Here is an 18,745-nt window from a genome sequence, read left to right as displayed (position 1 = left end):
TCTACTTCAGGAGGACACCTGCACCCCAATGTTCATAGCAGCACTATTTACAATAGCCAAAACATGGAAACAGCCTAAATGTCCATCAACAGGTGACTGGATAAAGAAGATGTGGTATATTTATACAATGGAATACTACTCAGCCATAAAAACCGACAACATACCGCCATTTGCAGCAACATGGATGCTCCTGGAGAATGTCATTCTAAGTGAAGTAAGCCAGAAAGAGAAAGAAAAATACCATATGAGATCGCTCATATGTGGAATCTAAAATACAAAAACAAAAACAAAGCGTAAATACAGGACAGAAATAGACTCACAGACAGAGAATACAGACTTGTGGTTACCAGGGGGGTGGAGGGTGGGAAGGGATAGACTGGGATTTCAAAATTGTAGAATAGACTACACTGTATAGCACAGGGAAATATACACAAAATGTTATGATAACTCACAGAGAAAAAAATGTGACAATGAGTGTGTATATGTCCATGAATAACTGAAAAATTGTGCTGAACACTGGAATTTGACACAACATGGTAAAATGATTATAAATCAATAAAAAATGTTAAAAAAAAAAACCATGAAAAATTTAGAACAGCTTTCCCCTCTGGGGAGGGAAAAGGGGAAGATCCTACAAGGGTTTGGATACCAGGTCAGGATCCCTGGAGGCCCTCTTAGCGGTCACCCACCTCAGTGATCACCGAAATTTTAAAAATTTGAAAAAAATTTTTTTTCAAATATAAAAAATGCACACGGAAAATGAATGGCAAAAATTAGAGCACTTTGGACGGATTGGTATTTTCCATATTGTGGGTAGTCGTCCATGTTGAGTGCTTTGAAACATTCAAGAACTTTCTAAATAAGACATCAAGTTGTAACCGGTATAGACCACCCCCAAATTTGATGCTGGTTACTTCAAGCTGCCATTAAAATATAAACGTGTTAAATGGAATGAGGGTATTTTGGCCATATCTACACACCTTGTACAATTTATAGAACAAATCTCATTAACTTGATGGTCATTACTCATCCATAGTTTCAATGTGAACTATAAAAACTCCACATCGTACTGGATCCTCAATCATTTGGTTTTTGCCAAGAAATCTTCCCCAGTTAAAATGAGGGAACACTTCTACTCATAAAAAATAGTAAATTTTGGTATTGAGGATAAATATTATCCAGACTGTGTCCAGACTACTAATGACGCACTTAAGTGCATGTGTACAGTAGCATCTGAATGTTTGGATTTCTGTATCCCAAGTTCTCTATTTCCCAAATTATTCTGACTTTCTAACATGCAAAACACATTGCTATTTAGGTGTCTGATATTTAAGCAGAGCCATTTTTTTTTTTCCTGGAGAAAACGGCTAATTTGAAAAATACTAGGTAACCAGAGGACATATAAAGAATGTACTGTGACTGATACAAATATTTTTTTAAGTAAGCTTAGATGTATTTTTTTTTCCAAAGCAACACACATCCTCTATCCTTCCTCAGTCCTGTTTGCTCAGCTGGATGTCCACAGGGTCCAATTTTCCCTCCAATTGCCCTTGCACGCTAATATAATTGCAGCTCATATGGGTAATTGGTCAGCCTAGAGCAGCATTTGTATGCATTTGTTCATTTACGGTATCTGGCAGCTTCTCAAATGATTTTGCAGTATTATAATACTATCACGTATTTTTAGTTTTTCTCTCTTTATAATAAGGCTAAATAGATGTGTGAATCTTTAAGAATGCTATATTTTAAGTGCTTCAAAGCAAGCATTCAGAAATACAAATTCTCCTCTTAAGTAGCTAATGTTCCTTTTCACTTATTAAACAAAGAGTAAAGGAACTTGAGTCTCAAATGCATAATGTTCTGCCCTACCTTCCCCAATTGCTTGCCTCCCTTCACAGACCAAGTAGACTCAAACAAACTTTAGCTTGAAAAAGAAAATAACAAAACAGTTTCACTTGATAATGTCCTTGATGAATAAGTAAAAATGACTATTTTCATTAAATCTTGACCTTTGAGTGCATTTTCAATATTCTGTTTGACAACATGGGAAGTAAACATAAAGCACGTTACCTGCATTCCAAAGTATGACTGCTTATTCTTGAGGGGAAAGCACTGCTGTGACTGTTTGAGTTGCAAGCTGAACTAACCAGTTTTCACGGAACATCATTTTCTTCTTGGGAGAATAACTGACAAACTTTGGTTTTTCAGAAATGGGTGTTTGGCAAGCATTTTCTCAAAAGGAGTGAAGTGAACCTGCCACATTATGGAAAAATCACTGACATTATGTTGTTACCAATAAGAAAATTCAAGCCTTTAAGTGAAAATAAGCATTTTGCAAAATGTAATGTGTCATTATGAGCTTAACAGTTTTCCAGTACTTAACTTTTCTGACAAGATCAGTGCTAATATTAATTTAAAAGTTTTAATATAATTTTATTTTATTTTTATAGAACAAAAAATTGTGTCAACACTTGGAAGATCTGTATTACTCCAATAGTTTCCAAATGACCAATGAATGATGTCACAAAATCATGCATGGATTAGAACTTTCCAAAGTGAAAAAGAGACCAGTGACTTTTAATGTAACAGAGTATGAGAAGTTCCTTGGTGTTGTTTCTAGTTCTACACTGCAACTAACTGTAAGAAACCATAACCTGCTGAGATTTTTTAGTATCAAAGAAAAATATCCACAGTCACTGGTAAAGACTATTAAAATATCCTTCATTTGCATGCAACCAGACTTTTCCATATACCTCAGCCAAAGCAACAATGCAACAGATGGAGTGTAGAAGAGTATAAGGATCCAACTTCCTTTTATAAAGGCAGATAACAGAAAAAACTTTGGAAAAAAAAGGTAAAATCACTGGTCTCTAAACAAAAGCACATTATTTATGTTAACGTGCAGTGGGTTTATTATCATTGTTTAAATGAATTAATAAATAAGCATTTAAAATATTTCTCAGTTTTAATCTCTAATATAGTCAATATTGATAAAGAAATCTACATAAGCAAAAACTCTTCGGGGCTGCAATAACTTTTATGAGTGTAAAGGAGTTCTGAGACCAAAAGCTTGAGAACTGTTGGAATGTATCATCACTGAGAAAGCACAATTATTGTAAACGCAGCTCAGAATCAGGGCAAGAGAAAATGAAAACAGAACAAGAATAAAGTTTTATAATCCTTCAAAGTTTGTTAGAATGCAAAAATTTGCTTTGATTTACCAATGCAGCAAAGTTTATAGTTTTATCTGAAATTCCACCAAGTCATTTAATTCATCTGTTAATTCAGAATACTTACCAGCATTACTTTTCTGGTAATAAAAATCTAAGAAGGATTTAAAAAATAAAAGTTAAGCCCGTATCTTTCAATCTCAGGACTCCTTCACTGTTTATAAGACATACTGACTTGTCTTTTAAGATGATATTTTTGACAGTTTATACTCAGTAATATATATGTCTCCTTTCTGACTTCTTGCATGTACAAGTCAAACAATTAGTTGAGATTTAGGAAATTCATCCATAAAAAGCTACCCAAAGACTCTTAGACTATAACTCCCTAAGAGCAAAGGCTGTATGTAACTTAATATTCCTATTTCTAAAACAATGCCTAGACATACACTCTCTGCATTCTATTTTACATAAATTAGTCCACAAAGAAAAAATATTTCCATAAAATAGCCGTCTGGCACAATAAATGTCAAATAAATTGGGTGACTGAATCTAGCCATCTGGATCACCTCTAGACAAAAATGCAAAACCAAAAATATTGTGTTTGTCAATTTCAAGCCTACTGTATATATCTAGTTTTTCTTGAATACATAAAGGATTGTGAGATCAAGGGCGAACAAAATCCTAAGGCTACTAAGCATGAATAATCATCCAAATTGCATAAAACTAAAGAAAGTGGCCTGTCACACTCAGAGTACTGAAATCTACCTAGAATTTGAGCTGATTTTTATAAATAAAGAGGTGGGAGATAAAAAATAGTCCTAAGTTTTAAAAAAATATTTATTTAAAAATAAGATTTCTAAAAATACAGTACATAATACATTTCAAGAGAAGTAAAAATTCCACAATTTAAATTAAAAACAATCTGCAAAGAAAATAGAAATATTACATGGATAAAATTAAATCATTAAAATAAATTAAAAACAAAACACAATGGCGTTCTTAAGGTAGATACATGGTTTGTTTTTCATTTTAAGAACCAGTGTAGACTTTTCATTTAAACAAGTACAGCTCGGATACACGGCTCCCACTCGTCATTTTCCTCCCTCTTCTCAATCAATTCTCAGATCCTTCAACTACTATTTTCCTTATGACTTTAAGCACTAGGAATATTAGTGAAGATTTTTCTTTAAATGCTCTTAGGGGAACTGACAAGTTAAAATAGCAGACATGAAGCAAAACAGCACTCAGATTTAAACATATTCACTGAATGAAAAAAATGCCTGACAAATTTAAAAACAGGACTTCATATGGCACTTGGAACATACCACTATTAAAATAAAAGTCTTTTATTTCAGGGACGTAATATTAGACACCATTTGAGGCTGACACAAAACTTTAGGAGCCTCAAAATGTCACAGATTTGCCTTTTCATTAAACTTGCCAGTCACACTTAAAAAGGCTAATTCCAGGACATAAACCTCACACAAGCAGGATCACCTACGGTCACTTCCCCCAGCAGCCTATTCTGTTCCCCCTTGCAACTCTTTGGTCGGAGTATCTCCAACTGTGGTGAAAATTCTTCCCATTCTATCACTAAATTGTTTTATTATACCTATGTTAAAGTAGCAATTTCTTGTTAATATTCATCTCTGGAGGACAGCAGATAACTGGTGAATTTCCCACCACCCAATAACTTGAACAAATAACTGCATTTGGCCACGTTAATGAAAATGATACATAAACAAGCTGAATAACTCAGAACTGATGTTGTGGCAACAAAATCTAGGAAATATATTGTTGACAATGAGGGAGAGACATAATGTTGTTTCTTCCCATTATGCTTTCGAATTTTGTTTTCACCCCTAAAAGCATGTACATCTGTATTTCTACATTTCATTCAGATGACCCTGTCATATTTCACATTAATTTAAGACTTGATTTTTTTCCATTCAGAATTCACTGCAAAACCAAATATTGTATCTACATTCAAAGATAGGTTGATTTTAGTTGATTGAAAATAATGCACAATATTCTCAAATGTGATTGTCTACCTGTCCAATACACACACAGTTATTTTCTTGCCAGAATTTTAAATCATTTCAGCTACAGTTTTCTAAGAAAACTATATGAGTGTTTGAAAAGTCTGGGAAAAAATAGGGAACCAGGACAGTAAATGTAAATGCAGCAGTATGACATTTGGACAATTGTAACTACTTCTAAGGATATTTTCTCCCATTTTTTGTAAAATGAATCAATAAGCAGAATTAGCTTTTAAAATACTCTTCTTAACTCTTTAAATTTTATGCTAAGTAACAACCCCCATTCAATTTTCTGTTTTGCTTAAATCACAGTTTTGCATTAAGCAAGCATGTCTGTGTATCTGACACACACACATATGTATATGTTTTTAAAGTGTTCTTTAATTTTATCTTTATTTGCAAAATAGCCAAATGGCAATATCATTCTTTAATACCGCTAAGGATTACACACACACACACACACACACACACACACACACACACACACACACACAGAATTCTTCATCTGTAATCTAAACAGGCCCTTAATTTTTCTTTTTAGCATTCTGTTTCAGCATCTATTAAAAGGGTCCAATAAGCTATATACATAGTTCATTTACAGAAATAAAAGTAGAGTTCTTACTATTTCTCACTTACTTTTGCAGAATAAAATGAAAAATCTTGTGTAAAGTGTTTCAATTATCTTTTGTAAATTCAACCTATTAACCTACTTTTCAAAGTAGCCAATCTATATGAAAATACAAAATCAAAGACCATACTGATCTTCCTAACTCAAAAAAAAAAGTGTAAATGAGAGACATTTAAAACCAAAGTGAGGCATCAGTGTGCAAAATCCAAGATCTATTAATCAAAATTGTTTTTAGTAACATTAAATTCTACTTTATAAACACAAGGAGGCGAAAAGAAAACTCTCAGTGAACGAAAAAGAAAATGAACTCTTTGGTACGGGAATTAAAAATGTCACTCAATGCTAAAGTGAGCAGCACCAGGATGTTTTAGTCATTGAGGTTGTAAAACACCAACTTCAGGCACCAGTAGTTAAAATATCACCCAACACACACTGGCAAGAACACAGAGCTTCCAATATGAAGACAAGCTTTCCCTTCTATTAACAGCCTACGCATTTAAACCCTGTACTTAGTCAAACAGGCAAGTGAAGCTACAAAAAGAAACACATCTCTTGTTGTTGATGTTTTGTCCACATCTGTTTATATATAAAGCTATCAACACCAGAAAGATGAGAGTGTTGAACAACTGTGGTAAGCACCACCTTACACAAGGATTGCGAGGATTCACAATACCAACAGCTATGGAGACCTTCAAGATATTAAAACTCCAGAAGAGTCCAGATTTTAAAGTGAAAGTCACGTTTCATATATGAATTATTGATTTTTTCCTGTTGACAAATTTTACTGTAATCCTCAGTATCCTTTCTTTGCAAAAGGAGACTTATATAAAACGTCTCAGTTTTTTCAATCAAACTTTGGGCAACCTATGCATTCCTCCTTGGCATTAAATAGCTGCACTTTCACGTAATTCTCAGCACTTCACGTTAGCATACATCGTACAATTATGACATTTAAAACTGAAAAAAAATTTTCGAAGGCATCTGACTAACTGATGAGAATCTGCAATGTAAACTCTTTAGATAAAATAGCTCAAACTAAATGCTTACCTGCACGAACAACTCATAGTAAAATGATGTCAACAAGAGATGAGGCTAAAATGACTGTAGCAGCGGGATCCTCTGATGTCACAGACACTGTATCTTGTCCACCCTGCTGCTAAGAGGCTGATTATACATGCTCCATCTAGCCTTCTCTCCATCTTAGTAAGTTTCCCTACTCTACCCAATTTTGGATACTCACCACCCATTTGTATCTGCCCTCTACAGTAGACAGGGGGAAAAAGGAAATAATAATAATAAAAAGTATAATGATAATAAAAATACTGGCAATACCAATGACATAAGAATTTTAAATACCATTGTTATTTCTGCTTCAAATTAGCACTAGCAGGCATTACAACATCTGAAGAACAGACAAAAATGTAGTAAATTTTGTTGTTAAAAAATGCACAACGATAATGAAAGGAAGCAACAGAAAAAACTTTCCTGAAGTTAAACTATCATCACCCCAAAGGCAGCAGAAATACTAAATACTGATTGATATATAGAATAACAACATTGATTCAAAATGCTTCAAGCAAGTTGATTCTATTACATTCTCACATCTTATTGAAGAATATTCTAGAATTCAATTGAGAGTGGCTAAATTCGGAGCATAATTAAATTTGTGATTTATAGAGAAATTCAGAGGATTCTTAGAATCAAAAGTAACAAATATGGACGTTAAATAATACACTCATTCATTTGGTAATTATATGGTTAATAATAATAGCAAGTAGAACATACTAAATGTACCTGACTTACTAACTACATTCGCCAACACTTAACATTTTTTAACGCAATAGTAGTATAACTGGGTAAAAATCTAATAACTTACATCTATTAGTAAATTATTTACTGTTTGTAAGTGTAAACTTTACCAAATAAATTCTAGCTCTATATACATATATATATATATAAGAGGTCACGTCAAAACCTTATTTAATGAAGCAGCAACAGTCTAGTAAACTTGAGCTAAATAATCTATTCATACATGAAGCACAATGGAAGTAGAGGCTAGAGAAAAGTCCAGGGAGAGACTAGCAGCTGTTAATATTAATGCCATTGTAAATCAGAGCTGAACACGTTGTGATTTAATAGCAACACCTGTGAGAACATTCAAACTACCCCATTATCTAACACACAGAAAACCGTGTGGCCCTAATCTAAATTACTTCACACTTCCTGGTTGGAGATGTTTTCCTAACTCAAGTCTTCATGATTAGCATTCAGAATTAACACACCCTTTTGGGTGAAACATACCTCCAACTAATTATATATACAAAAGTGAATTGAAAAAGCCTGATGAAGTATAGTTGTAATTAGCCACCATCCTTGGAGAAGAGTACCTTTAAGCATCAGAAAACATTCACTTGATGCTCATTCTGACAGAAGTTTCAACTTAGCTGTTGTACTGAACTTTATCCATGCTTATGTTCTCTATTTCTATTATTTAAAAGTAAGCTATGCTTTCTTCTGTTAAAAGAGATGAATACATTATTTAAATATACCTATCTCTTATGTTAACCACAAACATTTTTAATACAACTCTTAAGCAAAATAGTATTTTTCTTACAATGGAACGTCAGTTAACTTAATATTTTAAAAATTCTGAAACCAATTTTTCAATTTTTACCTATAATCTTGAGCAAGTAAACATCTTTGCAGAAAAGAACATAAAACAAATATAACTGTTCAAGAAGTGTATCATAATAACTACTTAAAAATCTTTCATTACCAGAAGCCCCATGAATGACTTTGCTGATATAAAACATCCTTTAACATATATTTGCTTAAAATGAAATGCAATATTTATAAGGAAATACTCCATCCAACATATAGACTACATCAGTAATCTCACTGTTCTTAATTATTTCCTAATGCTCAACATCATTAGTTATTTTCATGGTTATCCAGAATACATAATAAATTGACTACTAAAGCTACAGCACTAGGTTGGAGCAGAAAAGTTAAAAAGAACAAAGAAAAGTATAGAAAGAATTATTACTCTCATTTTAATGCAACTGAATCAGTCAAAAAGATCATTTCAAAACTAGGACCAAAAAACTAAATGTATTTTTTTTGATAGTAAAACACATCAGACACATGCTTGCCATTGTAACTACAATAAATTTGTTTTGTAATAAATTGGTAATTTAAAGGTAATGGCTTTTTTTAATTCTAAGGACTTAATTTGCCAAAGTAAGAAAAATTCATGAAATGGTTGATATTTACTTATCCTTATCTGATATAAATGAGTATTGATAGTAAAAAATATAATATGAATATACATAAATGAAACAGTCAATCATATTTGTATGAGCCAGATATCATAAACAGGAACACATTCATTTTCATAAAACCTTACATTTTTGTACATACACTTCCCTTAAGTTTGTACCTCTGACATGTTCCGAATTTGGCTATGCAATTTACTTGTGGGGCAACAACCCTCTAGAGCCAGTATTATTACATCAGTTAGCCAAAAGAGGGCGCAGAGAAACACTCGAGTTGACGCACTCCCCAGGAAACTGCCAGTTGGTTCCTCTCAAGTTGTCTAACAAGAATCATAAAACCCAGTTGGGTGTGCTAACTTGGAAATACTGGGAGTTACAGCATAAGTATATCTAGATACACTTTAACATATATTTTTATATAAATATATTGATATGTACCATATCTGCCATTCAAAGAAAAATAAATATGCTTTGCCTAATGCATTAGTTTGTTTTCCAAAAATTTAGAAGAATCACGTACAGAGGGAGAAGGACCAGGGAGTGTAAAGAGAAGGGAGGGAAGTGAATGTGCTCCAGCAGTGGGAAATCTAAGAAAACTCAAACCAGAAACCCTCAGAGTGGGAAAGAGATCACGTCTGGTTCTCATGACTGAGGCAGGGGTTGGCACTGAGTACCTCCCTGGTAATTTTCAAGGTAGCTACTGCTACTATATTAAGTATAAATGTCCATAAAGCTCTTTAGGGGATCTTCACTTGCCTTTGCTGTTTTCTCAAGGTCCTCATTTAAAAGGAATGTACACAGCATAAGGAATTCAACTGACACCTACCAACATTATCTGTACATCACTTCCTCATAACAGTTGTCACCAGGCCAAATCTGGTCAATATATTAAGCTTGCACAAAACCCAACCCACTTGCCTGACATGATATACTAATTTTGTGGTTCTTCAAGCTCTATAAATATATTTCTTATATTAAATTCACTATGCATCTTATCAGCACCAATAAATATTTTCATCTGCCACTTTAAAGTTTTTAAATAATAAAGTACTGTCATCAGGACATGAAAGACATGGTACTTATATCTCTGAGAAGAGCTTACCCTACTATCTTAGAGGATATTTACAATTTCTGAAAACTAACCACAGTATAGTTAATTGGCTGACAGTGGTAACCTACTATTTCATCATTTCTCAGGTATGACTCCTTACTATCAAAACTAACTAAAAAGAAAATATTGATATGCTCCAAGAATAGCAGACCCCTTCAATTTTCTCTTCAAGGAGAAGACCGTGAGTACATTACTTTTTTAAAAAGATACATGGATTTTGCAGTATTCTAAAGGAAAAAAACTTTAAAACTGAATTTTTTCAAAGCATGCTAAGTGTCTTTTCACACAAATATTCTATGCTTTCCAAGAGACCATCACAGTAATTTGAATTTGTATAAGGTTAATAATGAATATAGATCATTGTATTTTCTTATTTTAAGGTTATTTCTTCACATTAACTGCTAACAAAAGCTCTCTCGATCCAAATTATAGTTGGGCAATTAAAATTTAATTTCAACTTGGGTGATTATAGGTACGCAAAAGTTACCTACTTTTACTAGTAACTTCCTATAAATAAAATTTCAGTATTACTTGGCCAGTATCTATTATATATAAATTGTCAGTGTGCAGTTTTAGATCTACTAGTAGGTAAACAAAAGTAAAAAGTATACATATTTTTTCAAAAGCACAATATTCCTCTTTATACTATACATTATATATTATCTAACTACACTAGCATTTTAAAAACATATGCATTCTAATATAGCTGCACTAGAAAAGGTATTTGTGGAATTATTGCAAATTCTTTACCCCTTTTACTCATCAAAATCTTAGGGTAAAACAGGAATACACGCCCACTTGGTCAAAAATTTCTCCTTGGAGCAAATATTTTAACAACAATCAATAATTACAACAGTACAGGAGAAGAAATGGGAAAGTTCATGTGGAAAAAATTAATCTTCCCTTTAAAATAAGGTAGGTAGCTGATGTTTTATTTTAGTAGTGTATTTATTTTGTTTCTGGTGAAGAGAAAAAAAAAATCAGAAAGCTCCTTCTGAGAAAACACTGTCCTTTTTTGTTACTGTTTTTGTTATTTTGTTGTTCACTCCTATATGATGCATTGAAAAAAAAAACCCTACAGCATAAATAACAGGAAGTATTACATATTTTAAATTGTATTTTGAAAAGAAAATTTACATATAATATAAGGTGTATCAACTTTTGTAAAACTTGAAGAATTAAATTCAGATTTGGTTAGTACTGCTTAGGAGTGAAAAATTTAAATAAACATCTGAAATTTCCCATAAATTAAAATCTGTAACATTGTTAGTACCAAAAGAAATTATGTACAATTATTTCATCCCAATCACTGCCTTTTGAGTTTAACAACAAAAGCATTTAAAGAAATCCCTGTGGAAAGCTAATTTGAAAGTAAACATGCTTTAAAACTTAAATATAGATCTTGTATTAGTCCCACAACAGGATCAAGATCACTATTAAAATAAAGCCTGGGGCACATTATGATTCCTAAGATTGGTGGGTGGATTTTAATTGACTTGAAGACTGTCATAGTTCTATTATCAGAAAACCTGTAACGCATTTCCAGCATGGAGGACCCATCTGTGCCCACCATCCATCTGTTTAGACGTGATTGGCAAAGTGGTAGGGAACTCGCAGTGGTTGCCTCTGCCTGAAAGGAATAAACCACAGGATCTTCCAACGAGTGCCAAAAACTTCTGAGAAGGTCTGCTGCCATGGCTTTCGGGGCTTCGATCTACAGAAGACAGCATTATTAGTGAAAGACAGCACTCCCATGGTGCACTTCAGTCAGCTAAAACAATGCAGGTTGGCTGGGGATCCATTACTGGACTCTGATGAATTGTGTCCCAGCATCACAAATACAGCTTTCCTTTCATTACGGCGTGCAGCTGAGTTTTAATTCTGGCTAGCAGATATTGTATCTGTGTCGTCAATCAACCTGGGGCAACTTTTGAAGCAGAGGAGAATCTCAGGATTAACAGAATGTGTGTCAACAACACAGCAGCAAATCTCTTTTGATGTACTTTCAGGACAAATAATTTAACTTACTTTAGTTAGACAAGGAACAAGAACGATCAGAACTTATTTTGTTGAAAAACTATCATGGCTAGAAGACCCCTACTGCAAGACTGGGTTATGCTTGTCTAGCTCAGGCCTTACACAGGCACCAAGAAAAAGCCATCATTATATTATCTTCCCACTACATGCACACATTTTTCAAATGTGGCCCATTATTTGCATTTTAAAATAAGAACACTACCAACTTCACGTTTATACTTACATTTCTTCACAACAGTTTGACATCTTTTCAATAGATGTTGTATCCTATTAAAAGTTAAAAAAAATATACTCAGATGTAACAAAGTTATCAAGGCTTTATTCTACATTGATTTTATGATATTTTAACTCATTCAGAGAATATTCTGAAGATATAAGCAGGTAATATATGGGTACTAAGAATTTTAAATTATCTACATACACTGCTGAAATTTCCTTGGAAAAATATTATCAGTGTTACATTGTGCTAAAAAAAAAAACTCAATTACAAAAATCCCACAAAAATTGTAGGAGTCTCACTTCATTGAAATACAGCACTGCTTTCTTGATAATTCTTTTAAAAGTCTCTTTTTAATTCAACTGCCATGGAATATGTATTAAAAATAAATACCAAAATGATAAATGAAAGATACTATTGAACAGAAAACTGTCAAGAGCTGAAGAGTGCTCCTGGTCATGGATTTCTGTAAACAAACACAAAGTCAACGAGGCAATCGATGCATTTGCCATACTCCAACATCTATTATTCTGAAAAGTAAAGCTAACGGACTAGAGTTCTTCGGTAAAACTTGTTTTCTTTTTCCAAGGGAAAAATCTGTCTCTTCATAATAATGCAATTTTTTATTGAGTGTTTTCTATAAGGCTCACACACAAATATATAAGAACAACAATTCAATAAACACAAGATAGCTTCTAGACCTGCTGGTTTAATTCATGTTAACAGACGACCTATCACTAGATTGAGAAACTGTGATGATAAGGACTATCCAGATAATAAAAGCACCAATTACATAATCTTATTTGAGATACGTATTTACATTTAAAATATACTTTTAAGCAGTATAAAAGGAAACCTATTCTTTTAAGCATACAAAAAAGTCAGTTTTCCTCCTCGTATTCTTTATCAGCTCCCCCACATAGCAGGTAGACTGCACGGCTAGGAAGCAGCACTATACATGCAAGTATCTGTGGCTGCAACTCCAATCCCACGAACTCCTTTAGTTGTAGAACTGTCTTCCAATAACACTAATAAAAAACACCTTTACTTTAAAAAAAACTCTTTAAAGAAGTTACACAAAAGGCTCATAATATTAAATTCTTATGTATGAACAGTTGAGTAACTACAGTTGGTCCACATACAGGAAAATAAATCCACTGTTTCTTAGATGACTGGTAACTAGTAACAAAGTTTCATGTTCAGATTTCCCCAGAATCTGTGACAAGGTTATAGATTAGTTACATATTCTGTATTCACTAGTTTTCCTATCATGCTTTGAAATTCATGGTATCCAATCACAATTCTATCTATAATTAACATTTCTCAGTTCTATTGCATAATTTCCTCAAAATAATGTTTTGCTTTGTGAAAACACAGCCTGTAAATACACAAAAACACTGATTAGAGACTTAGAGGAAAGCTGGGCCTCTGGTTCCACATCTATAAAAAAAAAAAGTGAATGAAGCAATTTTAATGGTTTCTTAGAACTGATGTTGACAAGTTGTTCCAAAACAATTAAGCTAGCTTGTGCAAAAACGCAAAAGCAAAGACAGAACAGAAATCAAAAAGTACTATTAGGAAAGGTATATAAATGGCCCCAAATCACAGGTATGGCTAATACTTACAAACTGGAAACTACTTCAGGACAAGGCAGGCAGCTGAAAGGTTGGACTACTATAACTAACTAATGTTAAAGGAAATTTTTACTGTGCAGCAACTTACAACTTGATTATAACTTTGAGAAACATATCTGTGGCAATAAAATAATCAACATTAAAGACTCTGGATTTAGACTTCATATGGGAAAAGCTTTTATTTTCAAATGCTTTCAACGTCTTTCTAGAATCTGATTCAAGAAATAAGAATACTACTTTCAAGTCATCATAAACAGATAGTTATTCTATCAAAGGATGTGATGTTTATCATGACTTTATGAACAGGATTTGTAAGACTAGCCAAAAAAGATGATTTTTTTCCTCCAGAAATGAAAATGCTTCTCTCCCTAGAACTCAGCTATCCAGAATACTATCATAAGAAAAAAGAACAATTTATATTTCAACAGCCAAACATGTCACAAAGTTTTTGCAGTGGCATTTATATAACATACTCAAGGTAACACAAGTTATCACGCTATCACATTCATATGCACAACAGAAATAGCAAACCAGAAGAGAAGAGAGGTTTACTACTGGCAGGAACACTGACACACACAAGTTATTTCTAAGTGCCAAACTAGGTTTAATATACTTTTTGTTTTGTTTTATTAAGCAGAGAAATACGGACTATTTTATAAAAAACAAACTAAATTAAGATAGACTTTGGTGCAGATAATTCCATTCAATATATAAGACTCAATGCCTTTAAAGACCATCACAAAATGACCAATAAGATAGTTGCTATCCTCAAGGAGAATAATTTATAAATTATTAGTTATATGTAAAATTCAGCTATCTAGAAAAATTCATCCTTCAAGGGATGATAAGAAACAAGTTTTTACTGTGTGATGTCTATAATCAAAATACCTTACTTTCAAAGAAATACTTATGTCTTGATTATGGTCTAATGATCAAAATATCTAAGACTTCCGTCATTATGCGTAACTAAGATATACGAGAATGCTCTCCTGTTTTAAAAACTGGAAGTTTACTTTCTAAAAAAGAATAAACTAGAAACAAGCAAGACTTACAGAAATACAGGCATTATGTATTTCATAGACTATACTTAAATTGGGGAGGGTGAGAGGCAAAGAGCAAGAATTCATCACCAGAACGTTTCCTGGTTAACAGACCTGAGAATCTAGTCCTCTTGGAATAGACAGCTTGATGATACAATCCATCCAACTAACTCATTCTGCTTTGAGTTCATTCTCACAAAGCAACTTTGCCATGTATGTTGCTGTACGTGGGAAAGAATGTGCTAGAGTCCTTTGGCGCCTGACAATCGTACATAAGGGAATAACAGTCAATATGGTTTATATGACTATCACTTCTGAGTCTAGAAATAAGAGTCATTGTCTCTGGACCTGACAAACTCTGCAAACATTTTCAAAATGAAGCTTCTAGACCTGCCAAACCAAATCGAAGACAGAGAAAGGTAAGAACATTCTATCAGAAAGACTCTTTGAAGACAGTTTTAACCTCAAGGATCGCCTGCACTCTTTAGTCTTATTATAGGTCTGGTTGATGCTCTTAACATTGCTGCATACACCTGATTAAACGACTGCTGATTTAATCTGGAGTAAAGAAACACCACTAAGGAAAGATTCTCACAACTAGAGATTATTTACCTGTTCTGTCCACTACTAAAACAGACTTCTGCTTGACTTCCTAGCATTTCTAGGCAACATACAAACACAGTTCTTCTAATTTTGTATCTTTCATAGCACCGAGCAGCATAGATTATTCAAAGTGGGTACTCTATATATTTGCAGCACTAAACTAACTGAACATGGACAGAAATAACCTGATTCCTTATTTTATTTTTTTAATCCAAAGAGAGAAAATTTTCCTGTTAATCTTAGCTCTCTCTCCTCCTTTGAAGCCAGAATTCACTATCACCCTCATTTGAAATAAATGGTTCTTTAAGCATCCATCTCCAAACAAGGACCAGCTATATCTTTCATTAGCGATCTTAAATTCACATCTACATTTAATCAGTCCTGAAACCAAAGTGAGAAGGGAGTATATCTTACATTTATAGCTACTGAAAATTTCTTTCCAAAATAATTCCCATATTCCTCTTCATTAAGCCACCTTCTGACTATATAAATTCTTAGGGAAGTACTAAAACTCTGTATCTCAACTTTAAAATAATTCTACTTACCTTATTGGTAGGTTTTTGTAGAAATTAAATGAAATAAAATGTTAGAGCCCTTTAATAACACCTCAAAAAATGGCAGTCCTTAAGTTTTTACTGATAGTGTGTACTAAACACTTCCTGAGAGGGCTTGAAGGTATCTCAGAGCCATCCAAATGAAAACATAAAATACTATGTTTAAAGAAGATATTACGTTTATACTGAACGATAAAATGACATGGACTATGGGAGACTACAGTCCCTACAAGGAGCTTATAATCTAGCTGAAAAAACAAGTACTAAGTATATAAACCATGACACATTTACTCACTTATCCCTGTGTAAAAATGTACTAAGTACGTATCATGACATAGTCCTTAGTATTAAGGAATCTACAGTCTAGTGAATGTAGTCAAATATACGAGAAATAATTACACAGGAATATAGAGAGGATATCAGAGAGGATGATTATACACAATAACATGTTATATAAATAAGTCATACACTACTTAGAAACAGCTGAAAACTTCTGTTTGCAAGCAACAGTCAAGGTCAACTACTCTTACAGTTTTAATACAAAATTACATTTTCAGATTTTTAGTTATCAGTAGAAGTATGATGGCCTAATGTGCCCCTTTGGCTGGGATTTGGGGAGTAATTAATATACTGATAGAATGTGACAGAGAGAAGTATATGAATCACCGTGGGTAAAAAGCTACAAGTTAACTGTAAGATTCACTGTTTTCTTCGATCTACAAAGTTTTGAAGTCAATTAAAAATTCATGTAGATTCAGAACATGAGACAATAAAATGAATGGGAAAAATTGTGAGTAAAAGGAAAACTTATAAATGTTTGGCTTCTTTACTAAAAAAACAAAGCATTTATTTAATCACTCAAGCTATTAGTAATGCTTTAAGAAAATTAAAACCCACTATTCCTACTGAAACATTTATAGAAGTAGATTTAAGTTGCTTTAAAATACTTTTAATCTTATCAAAAGTAATTCCAAAGAGTTTATTATACTGAGTAAAGAGACAGGATGCAATATAAATACATTTTCACAAAGGAACATGTTTATGCTCAAGAGCAATCCAATTCCACACATAATAATCATGATGCTAGCAGGCATTTTTAGAAAGAAAGCTTTACTATTAATAAGCAATGTAACTTAATACATATTTAAACAAATTTCTTGGCAAGGAGGAACTTAGTTTCTGTAAGTTCTCTACTGTATTCAAAATTCAAAGAAACATAGAAATATTAGAATTTGATATTAAAGGCATATAAGAAGTAACATTTTGAACTGTAATTTTTTTCTAGGTTTTTAAATACTACTGAGAAGATATTTCCTATAATATTATCATTGGAAATACTACATTAGAAATACATTTTATTATTAAACAACAATATAATTCAGAAGGGAAAACAAAATGCTATACAGAGCTTCCTTTACAGAAATGTAAGTGAGCTGGGTTCAGCATAATTAGTAATGATTTCCACATTTGCAATGCTGATGTGGACTTAAGTATACCAAACATAATTTGTACAGAGATCGTACTGAATGCTGTTAATTCACCACATTGATTCAGTGAGATACTTGGCAAAATTTCATTATAAGGATTAGTAATCTCAGGACTACATTTCTGGGTACATATTAAAAGGCAGGTAAGACTACTAATTGTCTGATTAATGAGAATGTTATTTAATAGATAATCTCATTTAAACTAACTTAACATTTTGAACATAAGATACTTTTCATTGCATAACATCACCAAGTTAAAATTAAGTCACTCTTGTATTTGTGATTCTTTCTGTATTAGGTTACCATGAGCCAGTATTTAGGAAGGAAAACACTTTCCTCTTTTATTTTGAAAAGCTTTGTTTTAAACTATCTTTAGTCATTCAAGTAGCATTCAACAATAGTACCTGTGAGACCAAATACAGAAAGCTCAATTTTTTTCCTGGAGAACCTATAGCCTTTTAAACAAAACTACAACTAAATACATCTCCCCCACCTTACCCTCACCTCACTACAACTGAGAAAAGCACTAAGCTCCAGAGGCATCATCAAAAGCCAAAGCTTTTATACAAACTCCATGGTGCCCCCAAAACAAAAATGCTTGTATACAAAATTTAGATAAACTGTCAGAGCAGTGTCATGGCGCACAATAGCTCACTGTGAGAGCCTCACCAGAAGGCCCCGTACCAGCTGTTACCGGGCTTCTTGATTAACTCTCTCCAAGCCCAGTGACTGAAAACACAGCTAACACAATCACCCAACACTATGAGTACTGGTGCTCATCAGAATGGACATCATTCTTGGCTGTGTGTGAACTACTGCTCAGTAAGAAATTCTGACAACATCAATTACAATAATAACAACATCACTATCCATTTCACTTGGAAACAAAAGGGCTAAACAGTCGAAGTAAGGAATAATTAGAATAATCTGTTCCCTAAATAAAGAATACT

At 33.0% G+C, this 18,745-nt stretch overlaps 1 protein-coding gene across 2 annotated transcripts in view; it reads right to left on the bottom strand.

Annotated features, from left to right (window-relative positions):
* Positions 1-3,989: 3,989 nt before the first annotated feature.
* The window catches only part of ZDHHC21 (zinc finger DHHC-type palmitoyltransferase 21), a 68,843-nt gene continuing 54,087 nt past the window's right edge, over positions 3,990-18,745 (bottom strand). For both annotated transcript variants that reach the window (XM_031449719.2, XM_031449718.2), the window contains 2 exons: positions 12,484-12,527; positions 3,990-11,937 (listed from right to left, as the gene is read on the bottom strand). In XM_031449719.2, the coding sequence (XP_031305579.1) occupies positions 11,805-11,937; positions 12,484-12,527 (177 nt within the window). In that variant the 3' untranslated portion in view covers positions 3,990-11,804. The remainder of the gene's footprint in view (positions 11,938-12,483; positions 12,528-18,745) is intronic.

Source organism: Camelus dromedarius, chromosome 10, assembly GCF_036321535.1.
Source record: "Camelus dromedarius isolate mCamDro1 chromosome 10, mCamDro1.pat, whole genome shotgun sequence".
Taxonomy (NCBI): Eukaryota; Metazoa; Chordata; class Mammalia; order Artiodactyla; family Camelidae; genus Camelus; species Camelus dromedarius.
The sequence above is the reverse complement of the archived record's forward strand: the minus strand, read 5'-3'. Positions and strand labels throughout refer to the sequence as shown.